The 16,548-nt window shown below is 39.8% G+C and overlaps 1 protein-coding gene across 2 annotated transcripts in view; it reads right to left on the bottom strand.

Moving 5' to 3' along the window:
• The window catches only part of SHROOM2 (shroom family member 2), a 135,119-nt gene that overhangs the window by 33,743 nt on the left and 84,828 nt on the right, over positions 1-16,548 (bottom strand). For both annotated transcript variants that reach the window (XM_054386379.1, XM_054386380.1), the window contains 3 exons: positions 14,747-14,878; positions 6,901-9,514; positions 4,871-4,974 (listed from right to left, as the gene is read on the bottom strand). In XM_054386379.1, the coding sequence (XP_054242354.1) occupies positions 4,871-4,974; positions 6,901-9,514; positions 14,747-14,878 (2,850 nt within the window). The remainder of the gene's footprint in view (positions 1-4,870; positions 4,975-6,900; positions 9,515-14,746; positions 14,879-16,548) is intronic.

Here is a 16,548-nt window from a genome sequence, read left to right as displayed (position 1 = left end):
TTCTCCCTTTTACTTAATAATTCATATTCCTCAAAAAAAGAACACTTAAACCTTTAATAGTCCTTATTAAATTGATTTTAAGAAAAGAGCACTTCACTTTATGATCTCTTGAGTAAAATGAATGTAGACATCATTAGTATACTGCACATTAGACAAAGTAATCACATTTTTTTTTCTACAAAATACTACTTATTAGGTCATTCTATGCTTAGTAAACTGATAGAAAAGATTTCATTCCCTTCAAAGAATTTACATGAAAAGCTACAAGAGCTCTAGGTGAAGTGTAAAACAGAAAACTTGGTCTCTTTCACACCAAAAAATATTGAAGCATGTTAATACATGAGCAAAATGTTTGCCAAAGTACTTTTTCACTAATTCATAAGGAAGCAGTTGCACAAGGTCATATGATTTCTTCCTCGAGAGGAAAAGAAAGAGGGTAAAACCATTTTACTTATGTAACTCTGGTCATGTCTTGCTAAGTCCTACAATGACTGAGACACATTCATCCTGCAATATTCATTTAGGAAAAATTTCTCAATTTGATGCTAACAATATATCCAGAGAAAATAAAGAATATAAGTTTAAAAGCTGTATGTGATGCAACACCTGCAATCTTAACTACTTAGGCAAATGGCCCTTTTGTTAACTGTAACCCCCCCCTACCCCTCAGGTTCTTCATTTCAATACCAAAGTTCCCACTTAAGCAGATACTACCACTGTATATTCTTACTATAATACTTTTTTTGACAACACAGTAAAAAAAATCCCAAAATATAGAACTTAAATTATTTGAGTTAAAAAACCTGGGTAGTTTCCAAGAACATTTCTGACATCTAATTTATTTTCCAGTATCTAACGCACACCATTTATTATTATAAACATGAGATTACGTAAGAAAATATATTTATCCAAAGGTGTAATGCACACTGTTTTGTTAACCCCTCTGTTAGTTAGCCCTTATAGTCCCAATCCCTACAATGGTCACAAAACTGAACAATCTCAGAGAAATAACTATCAAACATGAATGTATGCTTTATATGTATGGGTATGTACATATATACACACAAACTCATCCATATATCTGACATGTATGAATACATATAAATGGCACATCATCCATTTGCAAATTCTTGTCCATCTGACACAATTCAAGGGACGTAAGAATATTCACATTCCTATGTTGCTGAAGGTCCTCCCTTCTTTCTTGCACAATAATTTGCTTTTGCACCACCTAGTGAGCATGGAGGCCAGATATTCACCAGTTCTTGAAAAACCAGTTCTCACAGAAACGCCTAATAATGAACTCAGGAACACAGCAGCTCCTGTTTTGGGTTTCTCAAAGATTTTTTAGAATATTCAACTTGGGCATTTAGATAAACCCCACCAATAAAGTATTTTTAATTTGGTTCTGTATTGTAAAGGCAGTTCCTTTGTCTTGCAGAGCTCAGCTAGGAACAACTACTAAGGCAGGGAAGAAGCAGAAGAAATGTCCTAAAACGTCTCATTAAAGTTGAATCATGCCATGGCCCTATACTGGGTCATGCTCTTGTACGTGACACTTATTAGAGGTTGAAAGATTCTTCTGGACCTCTGATCTCATAAGTCCTTTTTAATTTTTTGAGATTATGTAATGTTCATAGACATTGCAGAAACAAATTAATAGAGACAGAGGTCAAGTGTTCTTAGAAAGTAAATAAAACCAATGGCTGCAATATCTCTAGAAGAACACAATCTTAACAATTAGATCATGAAGCACTATCTTTTTTGATGCACATTGACATTTATCTGTGCTGTGTCATCCTGCAGGAAACCACAGGCTACAGGCCAGGGCACACATTTCCATCTTTAACCTTTAGAAGGGCTATGACAGTTTAGAAATTATGGAGACTTCCATTGGGAAGTTATATAACCAACATAGGTAATTTGACAAATACAGAGAGAGACAAGTTTAAAGGATAGACTTTACATCTGTAAAAAAGCTTAGCTTTTGTAATTAGTATAATATAGAAGGAATAGCAGCATTAAAAATAAAAACACATCAATTTTTGGTTTACAGACCAGCACACTCATGTAACACTTTTAAGCAATCTTAAAGTTAAGAACATACTTTGAATTGCATCAAGCCTTAGTATAAAAATGCCTGTATGTTCACAACAAGAGTGGTTTGGTTCTTGCGTAAGAGATAATGGCTACTCTTGGCCACTACATCCTCTTCCTATAAAAATATTACTCCAAGCTATGAAATACAGCAATTCAGAAGAACACGTTGCAGCTTTTTATAAAAGAGAGACAAAGCAAGCTGAATTCATTATAAGCACTCAGTAATCTCAGAGGGAGGAAACACAGTCCAGAGATGAAAAGAATGCACAAATTATCTTCATCAACTTAAACTCCCAAGTTTTAGAAGCAATGTTAATTTAGGATTTGCAAGTGTTGTAAAAAGAGCACTCACACACACACAAAATACTGCAGCAAAATGAATGAACAGCAAAAAGCCTAGGAGAAAATAAATTACTTATCATGCACTTTTTAAAATTTATTTTTTTAAAAAACTATTTGCTGTTAAAATACTCCAACTCTTTCATTCTAATGTCAGTGCATCAAAAAGACTCCTGAAAATAATCAGAGAAGCTGTACAGTAAACATTCAAAGTTTACTTAAAACCCTTTTCTTTTTTTTTCTTTTTTTTGTTATTGTTGTTTGTTTTTTTTTAAACAAACAAGCAAACAATTGTAATCAGGGCAGTCCAGATTAGCCTGTAGCACTGAACAGTCACTAACCCAGAGACAGCATCTGTGGACTCCACAGTTGGCTGTTAGCTTGGGTCCCTATACATCTAACCCACACAAATGCTGAAGAGCTACTCGGGTTTACGGCATGGTTACACTGGTTTTGGTGGCACAAAGGCAATGGTACCACACAGGCCCTCAGCAGCACAAAATAATGGCCATTAGCAAAATAGTCCAAAATCCAGTCTCCAAAAAAATATTAACTATGATCATAAGAAAAACCTTAGGTTTGGCTAATATTCATGTTCTAGAATATACCATGGATTAGGTAGATTTTCTATCCATTTGCAGACTGGTAGGAAAAAGCAGGAAACTAAATGCCTTTAGGGCAGCTCAAAAAAGCATAAAATCAATTCATGACATGATGAGTCCAGCTCTTTTTGAGCACAAGAATGCTTTATTATAAAAAGAGCACATGGAAATACATATTCTTTCCCATAGGACAGCCAATCCATCATCATGATGCAGTGGCAGTTCACAACCCAGGAATTAAATACTCAAATAGAAGATTTTTTTTTTTTTAATATCAAAGAAACATAAGCACTCTGCATTAACACCAGTGGTGAGGAAAAGACTGCAAAAGACATCATTAAAAAAAAATCTTCTGTAATGCAGTCAAATGGCTAGATACTGAAACAGTATGTCAAAATAGGCTTTGGCTTAAAAAATAAAGTTATTGCAGCTGGTGCCTAGTCATGTGATTTTCATGGATTCTGTGATTATAAAGCAAGAATTGTGCTGCACAAACACTGCTAAAATGCTGGCGTAGGAGTATTATTCACATGCTTTTGTGACTAGAGTTCAGCACTGGTGGATAGAAATAATTTTACTTGTCCAGAGATGCTGTCTGCCTACAGAAGCATGTCTGCTCCTGGCTGATTTGTGCTGCTGCCTCCCCCTACCCTGCCTCCCCTCCAGTCCAAGCTCCCCTCCACACACATGCGCACATGCGTATATATTCACATCCTTATAGGCTATTCGTTTTGAAATCACTACAGTAAGCACAAAGGGCTACAAAGAATTAGAAAAATAGCAGATGGGCCTTAAGCAATGCAAAATACTGCATAAACACACAAATAAATATTGATTTTTTGCAAGTTTTTACAGTCATGACTGGAGTATGTGTTTATAACAGCTCATAATTTTCTCTCCCCTTGAGAGGTTAATATCACTTACAGAACCAAGGAAAGCCCATAGATGTTAGTTTCCCCATACAGGTTGTCTCTTCTGTTACAAAAAGGGGAGCTATCAAGCCTGGTGACAGCAGTGTGTGCACAATCTTGGTTCAGCTGCCACACGCCACTTACGCAGCCAAAATTATCAGTGGTCACTGAAATCACTGCTTACATTACAAGGGCTCCAACAAAATGAGGGCCAGCAGGAGGGCACTCTCCTGCATATTAGACATTTATGGATTTTAACTACATTGTCAATACAGTTGAACACGTTGAAAAGGGTCTGAATATATTCAATTAAAACATGAATTGACAGAGAAAAGCAGAGCTATTCAAATGGGAAAACAGCTTTTGGTGTTTGCATACTCTGTAAAGAAACAAGTAGAGAAAAGTACAATTTACAGCGCTACTGTGTTCCAGTAGCATGCTCTCTTTGCCAAAGCTAATACTGGAAAGCTTTCGGGAAACCTCAAATATCCCCCCTTCCCATCCTCACTCTGCTCCCCACACCTCCTCCCCTGCCAAAAAAAAAAAAAAATCCCAACAATCCCCAAAACAAAACACAATCACAGAATAAACAAATCAACCCCAAAACTGATAAATATGAAAAATATCTGAATTGTTCCATGCACACAAGTAAGAATCATCTGGCCGTCTGGCTCTGAACAAACTGTAATACACTCAGCACTTGACAATTTCTTCAAGCTCACCCTAGAGTCCCCGTAAATTTCAGTCCCAATATTAATTCTATCATACAGGCTGAAGTATGTGAAGAGAAGCAGGGAAATAAGAGAAAAGGCATTGTAAAAATTCTGAAATTATCATAGCAAAGCTTCCAGTTCGGGTCAGAAAAATACATAGTTGTCATAAGAAATCTCTTAATGACAGAAATTAAGAAATACTTACCCTATGGTGCAGTTCCTTTCATCTGGATTGTTAACTTTAGATAAAATATGCTCCCCATCTTCCTTTAAATCCTTTGCTTGCCTCCTTACTTCAACTGAGACTTCCTAAAAGTGGTTTACAGCACAAGTAAGACACCAAGTCATCATGTTTCAGACTCCCAAAAAAATCTATGATTATGGAACCTCTTATTTGTGGCTTTGCTCTGTTTGAATATACATGAAGTCAACAGCATAGCATGTCTTAAGCCTGTTTTTAAGTGGTACAGTATGCTCTGTGACCTTGCACAGCACTACCGACCTGGCTGTGCTCAACTTACTTCTCTACTTTGCTGATCTACAGAAGAGCTTACCATTTATATCAACATTCACAACTCCCATTTGGTAAAGACAAAAACAACCCCCAACAAAACGGCAAAGAAGTAGTAGAAGAGCTGCTCACATTTTAGAAGAGGCAAGTACGCACCAGCTTTTGAATCCCTGAGCACGTACTTTAGTTTCTCAGTAAAATACACAACATTGCTGTTCCAGAATTTTATTATCTCACTATCTTCAAACAACCACGCCCAAAGCATAGCTCTGCATTATAAACACTGAACCTACAGGAAATTTAATTGTGCACTAGCACTGGAATAATCTGAATCACATATGTGAATTAACATCTTTATTTACTTCAGTCTGTTTTAAGTATCTTCAATGCACTTATCACCATAATTTCCAGGTGCCTAAACAGGTGTCTGCTTTTTGCCTCAGGAGGCCTATACTGAACTTAAAGGCACTGACTAATAAACCATAAATGCATACATGGAAGAGATTATATGATGATTTTTCTGCTGGGTAGGCAATTACTTAATGTAGTTAATTTAATTTTCAAAATAACTTCCAGGTGAATATTTCCTGTGCCTGGAATCTCTGCTCTACTTAGTAAAGTATCCACATAGATAAGTCTGCACACACACATCAGAAATCACTTTTGTAAAACTTAAAAGACAAAAAAACCCAAATTAAGACTCCTCAGTTTCTAGAGATCAACACATTTTGTTTCTGGTTGAGCTATTCTAATGGTACTCCTTGTATATACACAAGTGATTTGTGGATGTGTGTGTGTATGCATGCAATGTCTTTACCATGAGGAAAAGGGAAAAGTAATACACAGCTGCATTGCCTCAGTTCTTTTCTTCCACAATGTGAAGTTCAACACAGGTTGAACACACTATAACTTCTTATACCTATCAGGCAATCTTGTAGTACTTTGAACATCTTTTAAACAGAGAACTTAAAAGACTTGGTTTCTCTGTTTACTTCCCCTGTCACCTGCTAACCATTCCCTAGCTCTGCTCAGTTAAAAATTAACTTAGTATTTACTTGCAAGTTGAGTAGGCAGTAGGCATCTAAGGAATAAATTTATACATTTTCAACCAAGAAAGCTTGCATAAAATAAGACACTAAGTCTCATTTGTTGCTGTAGTGTAGTTTTAACATGAACAGGCATATTTTTCATTTCTAAACTTTATTAGGAAGAAGTTTTGCCCTATGTAGCTTGTGTGTCAAGCAAGTATAGAAGATGAAATCCATGGAAAAGGATTAGACCATTGACAAAATTGGACAAATGATGATTATAATTTCCACTTGGAACACAGTTTCAGAGAATTGAAAACCTTAAAATGGGGAAGGCATTCACACCAATGAAGAAAAAACTCTGGGTGAAGATTACATTGATCCTCCTATATCTCTACTGTAAAAAAGAAGATATTATCAAATCAGTCAGGTTTTCTTACACCTGGATACAACACACATGAAATTACTTGATCCAACTGCTCTTTGCTACCTTCAGTTTCTGTGCAATACAAACTTTGATCCTCATCATTTTGAGAGCTTAATACTTTAACAATTCAATAATTTAACAATTATTCCCTGACAAAAGGCAGACACCATAGTACATGGTGTTCCTAAACTGGTAATTTTCATAAACATTGTCTCTTTCCCCCTCCACCTTAAGCAATTTAAAGGATAATGCAAAAATAACACTTGTACCTGTTTGTAGAAATCAGTAGAAGGGGATGATCTAGATCTCTCATGGATGTACTGGGGTTTCTCAAGTTGTTCGTGGCCTGCATCAAGGATATTATCAGCTGAATGGTACTTTCCTGAGCTTCTTGTCTCCATTGGCTTCCGCTGCTCCTTCCATGATGCTTGGTACTCTGCAAAGGTTCCCAAGCGCTGTGGCTTTTCAGATTTCCCAGCCTTATTGGTGCTAGTATGGTGGACATTATCTTTTAAAGCACATGCAGTTTCAAGTCCAGCAGAGGCTGCCCAACCTCTTCTCTCATACCATGACTCCTCTCCCTCTTGTCCACTGTGAGCTTTCCTATCTGGCCCCTCAGACTCTCCCTCAACTAGACTGTGGGGAGTTGGTTTCTGTGCCAATTTCCTATATGCAGGCTTACTTGTTTCTTCAAAAAATTTCCATCTGTCTGCAAATGAGCCCAGGGCTTCTTCAGATGTATTTGGATGGCAACGAGCATGGTACTCATCCTCTGACATCCCCACCTCATTCATCTTCTCTGGTTCAGAGTAAGACTTCAGTTTTTGATCTGTTGTAAACCTCTTCCTGGCTCCGATGCGAGAAACATGATGAGTGCCACTCCCTGTAGGGTTTGGTTTAGCTTGTGTAGCCTCCAGGCATTCAGATACATCTTCAGAAACCAAAGGCGATAATGAAGAGTTGTAACTACCAGTTTTCTGCTCAGGTGACCTGGGGAGATAATCAGCAGGGCTGGGCTCCAAGTCCCGCCGTTTGAAGGACGTTGCTCTCAGAACCCTGGCCTGGGCTTCCTTGAGGTGATCTTTGTAGGTGCTAGTAAAGTTAGTGTCTGGGGAGGTGGTGACATTTTCTGCAGAATCTGGCTTCCAGGTATCATTGCACTCCTCTGTTTCAGATGATGCTACTAATGTAGCGGTGCTCCTACTCTTCTGCAGCTTTGCTCTTCTCATTTGGATCTCATTTCTCAGGGTTGTTGCAAAACGATCACTCCTTCGTGCCTGTTTAGACAAGTGAGTGTCAAACGGGGCCTGTCGCTCTGTTACCACTTCTGGGCTGTTGCCCGATTGGTTTTTCCCTTCCTGAGCTAAAGAGTGCAACATTGGGGTCTTTTGAAGAGAAATCTTGTTACTCTCATCTTTCCCCCACCTAAAATCTTTCTGAGCAGATCTGTTTTCAGTGGTAAGGGCACAGGCCTTTACACAGTCCTGTTGACCGTACTTAGTTTCACTTTCCTCATAGCTGCTCTCAAATTTTTTCTTTTGTCCAGACTTTTCAGTATGATTGTTTTTTTTAGCTTCTTCTACTACAGCACACCTAGCATCACACTCTCTGTCCACTGAATAATGAGTATTGTTCTCACACCCTTTCAGTGAAGATTCGACAGACTGTTGAGGTAGATAGTATTTTGGTTTTTGGACCATCATGACGACTGCAGGACTTTCGTGAGGCCCAAACGATGCATCAGACCCCACTGCAGGTTTCCAGATGTCATCCTTGAGATGTAGTGGCTTTGAGCTTCCCTGAGCAGGCTGTTTTGCTGTCACACAGTAATAGCGACTCTGTCCAGTGTTGTCCACCTTCTGTTCAGCAGCACTGTTTGAAGAAGAGGAAATGTTGTAGCCATGAAAATGATCTGTAGGTAACTCCTGATTGCCACTATAAGACACATAATGTTGCTGATCTTTAGATGCAGCTATGATTCTGGCATTGTGAAAAAAAGTGCTTTCATCGCTGTACTGGTGCTGGTGGTGGTAACTGTAAGTAGGATGTGCAAACCGAACATCAGTGCTGGACAAGGATGACTGCAGTTTGTTAACAGCTCCTGTATTACTATTATACCTTTCACCAGTTGAAGAAAAAGTATGTTCTGAACTGAGATCAGATTTACAATTTGAGGTGCTGACCCTCCCGTCGCATGCCCTGGAGGGCCGACACTGATGCTCCACAGTTTCCAAGTTCCAGTCACTCCTGGGCTGAGACCGGTTCAGGGCAGTAAAGTGCTGCATGCTGGCACCCTCTGAGTACACAGGGCCATGGGCTTTCTCATGGCCCTTGGTAGCAGCAAAGCTGTCACTACGAAGAGGTGGAGGTGGTGGGGGAGGAGACGAAGACTTTTTCTTTTCAGGAACATACCACACAGGTCCAAAACTGGATCTTCCAGTGCTAGTGAGCTTGCTATCGGAATGTTCCTCTATTCTAGGATTTCTGCTGTTCTCGTATTGGATGGAAGCTGGCAAATACCCAAGCTTGTCCTCCATTCCACTGTTGTCATTCAAGAACTGGCCAGACTTGTTTCCATGCTTAGCAGTCTCCCAGTAGCCTACTTTGCATAGCATGTTCTCTGTTGAAGAAGTGTCTGCATTGGATAGAGTGTGGTCAGGGGTGCTAGAACTTGTGGAGAAAGACCCATAGGCTGAATCCCGTTTACTTTGGTTTCCTAGATGATCAATGCTACTATTAGACCTTGCAGAAGAAAGTCTTCCATACTGGGCTACTTGTGGAGTGTGGTCCCAGCTGTCCATACTCCCCAAAGAGCTGAACTGGTCAGAAGTGCGATGTAGACTTGACTGTTCCCACGAGTTTGATAGGTCATGAGAAGAACAACTACAGTAGAAAACAAAAAAAACCTTCAGCATAAATAGGTAAGTTAAAAAATGATAACTATAAGCATATAGACACCAATTTTACTAACATTGGTTAAGATCCATCTGTGTAACAGCTACTCAAGAAAAACAATCTAATAACTTTTGAATTTTTTTTATACAAAGTCTTCGTACTCTGTCTGACACTGATTCAAAGCTCCACTGAGCTTTGGAGTATCCAGCTGAAGTCCCCTTTATAAGTTTACCAACAACTAATACCTATTTATCTCCTAGAAGGCTCCCTTCTCCCTCTGCAAACTGTTAATTTTGCTAAGTTTATTTTTAAACAAAGCTGGTTTGAGTTCTATTAGCTCACTCTTTCCCAGGACAAAAATCAACTTAATTTTCAATTTGTTTTACAGGTACCCTGATTCTTCCAGCTGTTAAACTCACACACTTCCCTGTTCATCTTTTGTAGCCTAAATCTGAATTTCTCCAGCCCATAAAGTTATTCCCTTATCCTGATTATCCAAATCTGCCCATCCATTTAATACTTTAAACGGAGGTACACTATGAATATTTTCCTCAAATGCCACTATTTTAGTTCTGAGCCTCCACATGCACTTTAATGTGGCTTCAAATCACTCTCAGATCGGCACTGTCCTGATTTTGGCTGGGATACAGGTAATTTTATTCCTAGTAGCTGGTGCAGTGCTGTGTTTTGGATTTAGTGTGAGAATAGAACAATGTCATTCAATTCCACCCAGTTCCACAACACTGAGAGAAAAATATCGGGGGAGATGCCAGAGCATCAAGCAACCTTTGCTTGACCGAAACTAAACTTCTGATCTTCCTTCAAAAATCCTTACCACCATCAGTTCCCCTCTGCCACTCTCTCCTCTATAGAAAAGTCATATTTGACACTGCATTTTCCCTGCATCATTTGCCTAGGACATATTTCAAAATCTTGCTGCTTCTGTTGTTTTCTTACCAAATAATTTCTGTTATTTTCTCTCTTGTCTATCTTTCATTTTTCATTTCAAGAAGGTTGAAAGAGACCTCAAAGATCATTGAGTCCAACCTGTCACCCTAAACCTCATGATTATCTAAACCATGGCACCAAGTGCCACATCCAATCCCCTCTTGAACACCTCCAGGTGACTCCACCACCTCCCTGGGCAGCACATTCCAATGGCCAACCACTCTCTCTGTGAAGAACTTTCTCCTCACCTCCAGCCTAAACCTCCCCTGGCGCAGCTTGAGACTGTGTCCTCTTGTTCTGCTGCTGGTTGCCTGGGAGAAGAGACCAACCCCTTCCTGGCTACAACCTCCCTTCAGGTAGTTGTAGACAGCAATGAGGTCTCCCCTGAGCCTCCTCTTCTCCAGGCTAAACAGTCCCAGCTCCCTCAGCCTCTCCTCACAGGGCTTGTGCTCAAGGCCTCTCACCAGGCCTCGTTGCCCTTCTCTGGACATGCTCCAGCAATTCAACATCTTTCCTAAACTGAGGGGCCCAGAACTGGACACAGTACTCAAGGTGTGGCCTAACCAGTGCTGTGTACAGGGGTACAATGACCTCCCTGCTCCTGCTGGCCACACTATGCCTGATGCAGGCCAGGATGCCATTGGCTCTCTTGGCCACCTGGGCACACTGCTGGCTCATGTTCAGCTGCTGTCAATCAGTACCCCCAGGTCCCTTTCTGCCTGGCTGCTCTCCAGCCACTCTGACCCCAGCCTGTAGTTCTGCATGGGGTTGTTGTGGTCAAAGTGCAGCACCCAGCACTTGGACTTGTTCTTTCACAGAGTACCCACCTCCTGTCAATCCAGCACACTGATACTGAGATGATAGCCTTTCACATCTCCCTGTTTGAACTTCATTGGCAGCCCTTCTAGCTTTTATATATTAAATTCAGATTCTTGCCCTTGCATGCAAAGCCTCTTGGTAGAAATCCCAGAATTATTCTATTTCCCTGTAGCTATAATTATATGAAGCATCTATCAAATCTTGTACAGTAAAGAAGCCTGTGAAAGCTAGCAATGAAATTAGATTAGTCCACAGGAAAAACACCAAGAGCTACAGAGATACTTATTTTTCCTGCCAAAAGTATTGCAGATATCAACTCAACATTTCTTTGGAATTCAGTGTCCGCACAAGAATTGTTTTTGTCACCCCTCTACATAGTTTACAGCAGTTTATGTTAAATCAGAGAAGGTATACTTTGTCCTTATTTTTAAAAAAGCATTTTATTAACAAGACACTAGCTCATGGCGTTTTTTTGTTCTTTTTTTTTTATTTTCAGCATTTTAAACCACCTTGCTGAATACTTAAGAAGGTCTCAGTTGCCATCTTAGGCAGAAACTGTGCTTCACACAAAAGTGTCGTAGTCATTATTAACATCATCTTTGTTAATGAAGAATATAAGCCAGATATTGCTATGAATTGCTGCTCTTTTTCCTTCTCTTCAGCACTATAAGAGATATTTGGCATCAATTAAAATAAAGATGACACCCAAGCAGGAAAGTCTCAATTTACAAGTCTCATGTAGGCCTGCTGGTATCAGATATGATCATCAGCACAAGAGGTCAAAGCTCTGTCTGAATACCTAACAAAAACCCTTTGAAGCAAAAGCTTCAAAGAAAGGACAGGAATATTTCTGATCCTGTGCTACTGCAAAGCATGGCCTCCTGTGGTCTTTTAACTGCAGGGCAATCCAGCTGCAGGGTACCCTATCCCCTCTCCCCAAACCACACATATCCTGCTTGGAAGGGAGGAGAAAGAATCTCTCCCTCTGAACTCTCCATGTTTTACAAGTGATTTACTTTTCACACGCAGAAAGAATGCAGTCAGGTACATTCAGGAAAGATTTTAGGCTATGAATACAAATCTTAGATGCTTAGCACAAGGAAGGCAAATAACTTCCAGAAATAGTACAAGGATGGGATCCTCAGGCTATAAATAGCCTGGGAAGTGGCCATTTCTATTATCTCTTTGCATACTGCTGCTGTCAGCTGATTGCCGAGCCTCCAGTTCAGCTTGGGTGCTTCTCAGTTTGTGAACTGTACTTTCAAAGTGGGGAAGCTCTGAAGAGGCTCACCTCTATTTGCAGAGCCAAAGAAAACCCCTCTGCAACTGGGATCCTCAAAATACCCAAATCCTTGGCCTGGTATGCTGTGAACGCTGGGCCTCCAGCAGCAGCAGTTTGAAGTCACAGGACCACAGGATGTTAGGGGTTGGAAGAGACCTCTGGCGATCATCGAGCCCAAGACCCCCTGTCCAAGCAGGACCATATAACCATATAATTTAGTGCAGGTCACACAGGAATGCATCCAGATGGGTCTTGAAAGCCTCCAGAGAAGGAGACTCCACAGCCTCTGGGGAGCCTGTTCCAGTGCTCCATGACCCTTACTGTAAAGAAGTTCCTCCTCATGTTGAGGTGGAACTTCCTGTGCTGTAGTTTATATCCATTGCCCCTTGTCCTATCACAAGGTGCAACTGAGAAGATCCTGTCCCCTCCCTCTTGATACCCAGCCGTCAGATATTTATAAACATTTATTAAATCCCCTCTCAGTCTTCTCTTCTCCAGGATGAACAGCCCCAGGTTTTTCAGCCTCTCCAGTCCCTTAATCATCCTTGTAGCCCTCTGTTGGACTCTCTCGAGTAGAGTCCCTCCTGAACTGGGGAGCCCAAAACTGGACACAATATTCCAGGTGAAGTCTCACCAGGGCAGAGAAGAGGGAGAGGAGAACCTCCCTCGATCTGCTGGACACACTCTTCTTAATGCATCCCAGGATATCACTGGCCATCTTGGCCACAAGGGCACATTGCTCTCCCATGGATAACTTCTTATCCACCAGGTCACCAAGTCAGCTCTGCCATCAAAGCTGTCCTGCACAACAGATACCAGGACTGATACATCTCTCAAATACATCACCTTTCTAGTGAGCAGCACAAGCTCGGTGGCAGTGCCCTGGTATTAGACTGTGCTAAAGCCACTAAATATTTCAGCAGCATCTGGGAAAGAATTTGTTTGGGTTATTAGTATCTACATCTACCAGCAGTTACTGCTATTTCCAACATGTGGAGGGTGATTATTGCTTTGTTTTACTCCCCCTTTTCCTTTACACCCACAATTTACTACCAAAAGTTCATTTCAAACTGGCCTTGAACCAAACCTTTTTTTTAATTGTGATTTGCTCAGCTCCTATCAAATCACACTTTGAGACATGAGAGTAAAATATTACCAGACACACAAGGTACAAGGACATGCATCAGGAAGAGTAGGAAACATTTACTGATTTACAGCTTCATCAGAAGACTCAGTAGACTGAAAGCAGAAATACTTAGCACTGCAACCAGCAACACTATGCAGATTTCAGAAATTCCTGAATTTTCTTTTACTGTCTTCAAACCTGTAAATCTAATTCAGCCTATCTACAGCAAATGTAAACACAAACTCCCTAAATCAGTGTAAACCAGCGATAATTATAATCAAGGATTTGAGAGACATGTCCTAAAAACTTCTGCTAATGAAATATTATAAAACACATTTAAAAAGCTGTCCGTCTAAATGTTAATATTCATATTCTAGTCAAGGGCAGAAAGCAAGTTATTTTAAAAATAGTAGAAAGGAAAACAATGTAAAAATGACATGAAAATTAAATTATAAAATATGAACATTCTTCTGTTTTAACTAACAATAAATCAACATCAACATCACCTTACTACCTCAGTACACAAGCAATAGGACAGCTGTAGGAGAGATCAGATTACAGACAGTTTGAACAAACACAGTAATACCTTAAAGTCCACAAGGAAAACATCCTGTACCCTCCCTTTAGGAAAGTTTTTTTTAATAGTCTGAAACAGTGTGTTTCAATTTCTCCTCCCTTTACTATTTCACTTTACGTATACTAATTTTGATGGGCTTGGTTAGTTTTTGGCTTTTTTCTTACAAGTACTTGCAATTTTACCAGTGGACACTGAAAGGAAAAACAGAGGAAGAAACATAACCTTCTGCCTGTCTTTAAAGTTAGCTTCTTACCTTTCAATCACATGCACATATCACATACTGTTCCTGAAATCCACTCATCCATATGTCAAAATTCCCATGCTCCCTCTTCAAGCACTGAAAGGGCAGGCAGTACGTATAATACAACCATTCTGCATTCGTGGTTTTAAAAACACTCAACGACATGACCTACATCATTGCTGTCTCCCTGTTGGAGCTTAATGCATGTAACTTAAGCGGAGACTCACCTTGCATGATAGCGCGAGTGCCAGGAAGTGCAGGCATTGGACGAGGAAAGGTGTGACGTGGCCATCTCAGGTTGACTTTCTGTAAATTTGGTTGCGTGCCAGGAGTGAGGCCTGCAGGCTAGGTCATTTCTTCTGAAAATGAGAACAGCAGAGTATACTAATTTAATGCAAACAGTTCAGTAAGGTGACAGTCAGCAAAAAATCTAGCAGGGCAGTAGTCTAATGCTACACAGATAGGACAGAAGTGTAATGGCTTTAAACAACAGAAAATGAGACAACATTCTAATGCATGCCAGGTTTGAAAAGACACCAGTATTCCTTTAAAAGCTCAAGATGCAGTGAAACATCAGTACCCGTCCAAGGGCTGCACTTGGGTGTTTTAGGGGTATTTTTTTTTTCATTATTTATTTTGGGGGTGGAGTAGTTTTTATGAGGGGTGGAGACAGGCAAGCAAATTTTAAAAGTACCTGTCACATGCCGAGCATTAGTAGTTAAAGCTAAGTATTAGCTTACCAATCTTCTACGATATGACAGCAGTACAGGAGGGCTTTAGCAAGGTATGTGCTTATGGGAGGAGGTGCGAAGAAAAGAGTTAACAGGAAAGAATAAAGCCATGGACATTGTTTCATGCAAGTTAGTAAGTGATATAACTCCAGCCAAGTTCTGCTTCAGCTCTTAAAATGTTTGGCACCCCAGCTATGCATGGAGTTTTGTTTGTTTATTTGCTTTTATTTGTTTTGGGGGTTTTGTTGTGGGATTTTTGCTGTTGTTTGTTCAGTAGGCTCTGTTTTTTGTTTTTTTTTTTAAATACACCTCAAAGATAGTTCAGCAATTCATGTCAGTCCCCAAATATCTACCTGGATATCATCCCAAAACGTACATGCTCATGGAACTAAAGAAATCTCTTCTAAGAAGTACAACGGTAAGTTTTTAGAGTTCAGTACCTTGCAAACCTTCAAAACTGCCCTATGCTCTTTTCTGCCCCTATCTTCTGTTCAGGGATTAATAACAGTAGCTTGCAGTTCTTTCCAAGGACTTGCTGTTTGTAATGCCTCTCGGCACTCAAGAAGTAAGTGCATTCTTTTTTCCCAAGTGTTAAATAAACTTTCTGTGTGGAATTCAGCTACTTCTGTTTCAGTGAGCAGATGCTGAGCGTAGGCCATTTGTTTAGACCTTCTCAGTTGCTTAGGAACGAAGCAGGAACTTATTGAAGGTAATTCATCCTGCCCTTCTCTTTGGCTTATCCTGGAGGAAGTGTAATTTAAAATTTGGGCAAGGTATAAGGTGAGACAAATACCTTCCAAGTCACAGTCTGAAGCAAAGACTATGTTATAGGACCTTAACTCTTGAAGGATTTTTATGCTCTTATGTATTTATGAAGTTTGTTACTGCAAGATTAAGCGATTTCTTCAAGTTACGAAGTAATTTGTTAAGACGAGAAAGTGTTCCCTATTTTCAAACTGAACTCTCAAGGCAGTTCTACTTTTTTTGCTCATTTCCCCTTTTTATAAATGTGTGTTATTGGAGAGCCACTGAGTTACAGAATAAAACTAAAGGTTATTATAAATCCAGTATCTTCAAAACAGGTTAAATTTGAGTACATGGCTTTTTGCAGTATATTCAGGAAGATCTGGTGAATTCAATGATGAATTGCCTTTGCAAACTCTGCATGCAAAATTACAAATAGAGAATAATTCTATAGGGAAGCTGTAATTGCACTAAGATTTGTAGCATCATTACTGTCACAAAAAAAAAAAAAAAAGTAATTGTTTCCATAAACTAAAGCTTACTCTTCCCAGCAT

Source organism: Indicator indicator, chromosome 1 (genome assembly GCF_027791375.1).
Source record: "Indicator indicator isolate 239-I01 chromosome 1, UM_Iind_1.1, whole genome shotgun sequence".
Taxonomy (NCBI): domain Eukaryota; kingdom Metazoa; phylum Chordata; class Aves; order Piciformes; family Indicatoridae; genus Indicator; species Indicator indicator.
The sequence above is the reverse complement of the archived record's forward strand: the minus strand, read 5'-3'. Positions and strand labels throughout refer to the sequence as shown.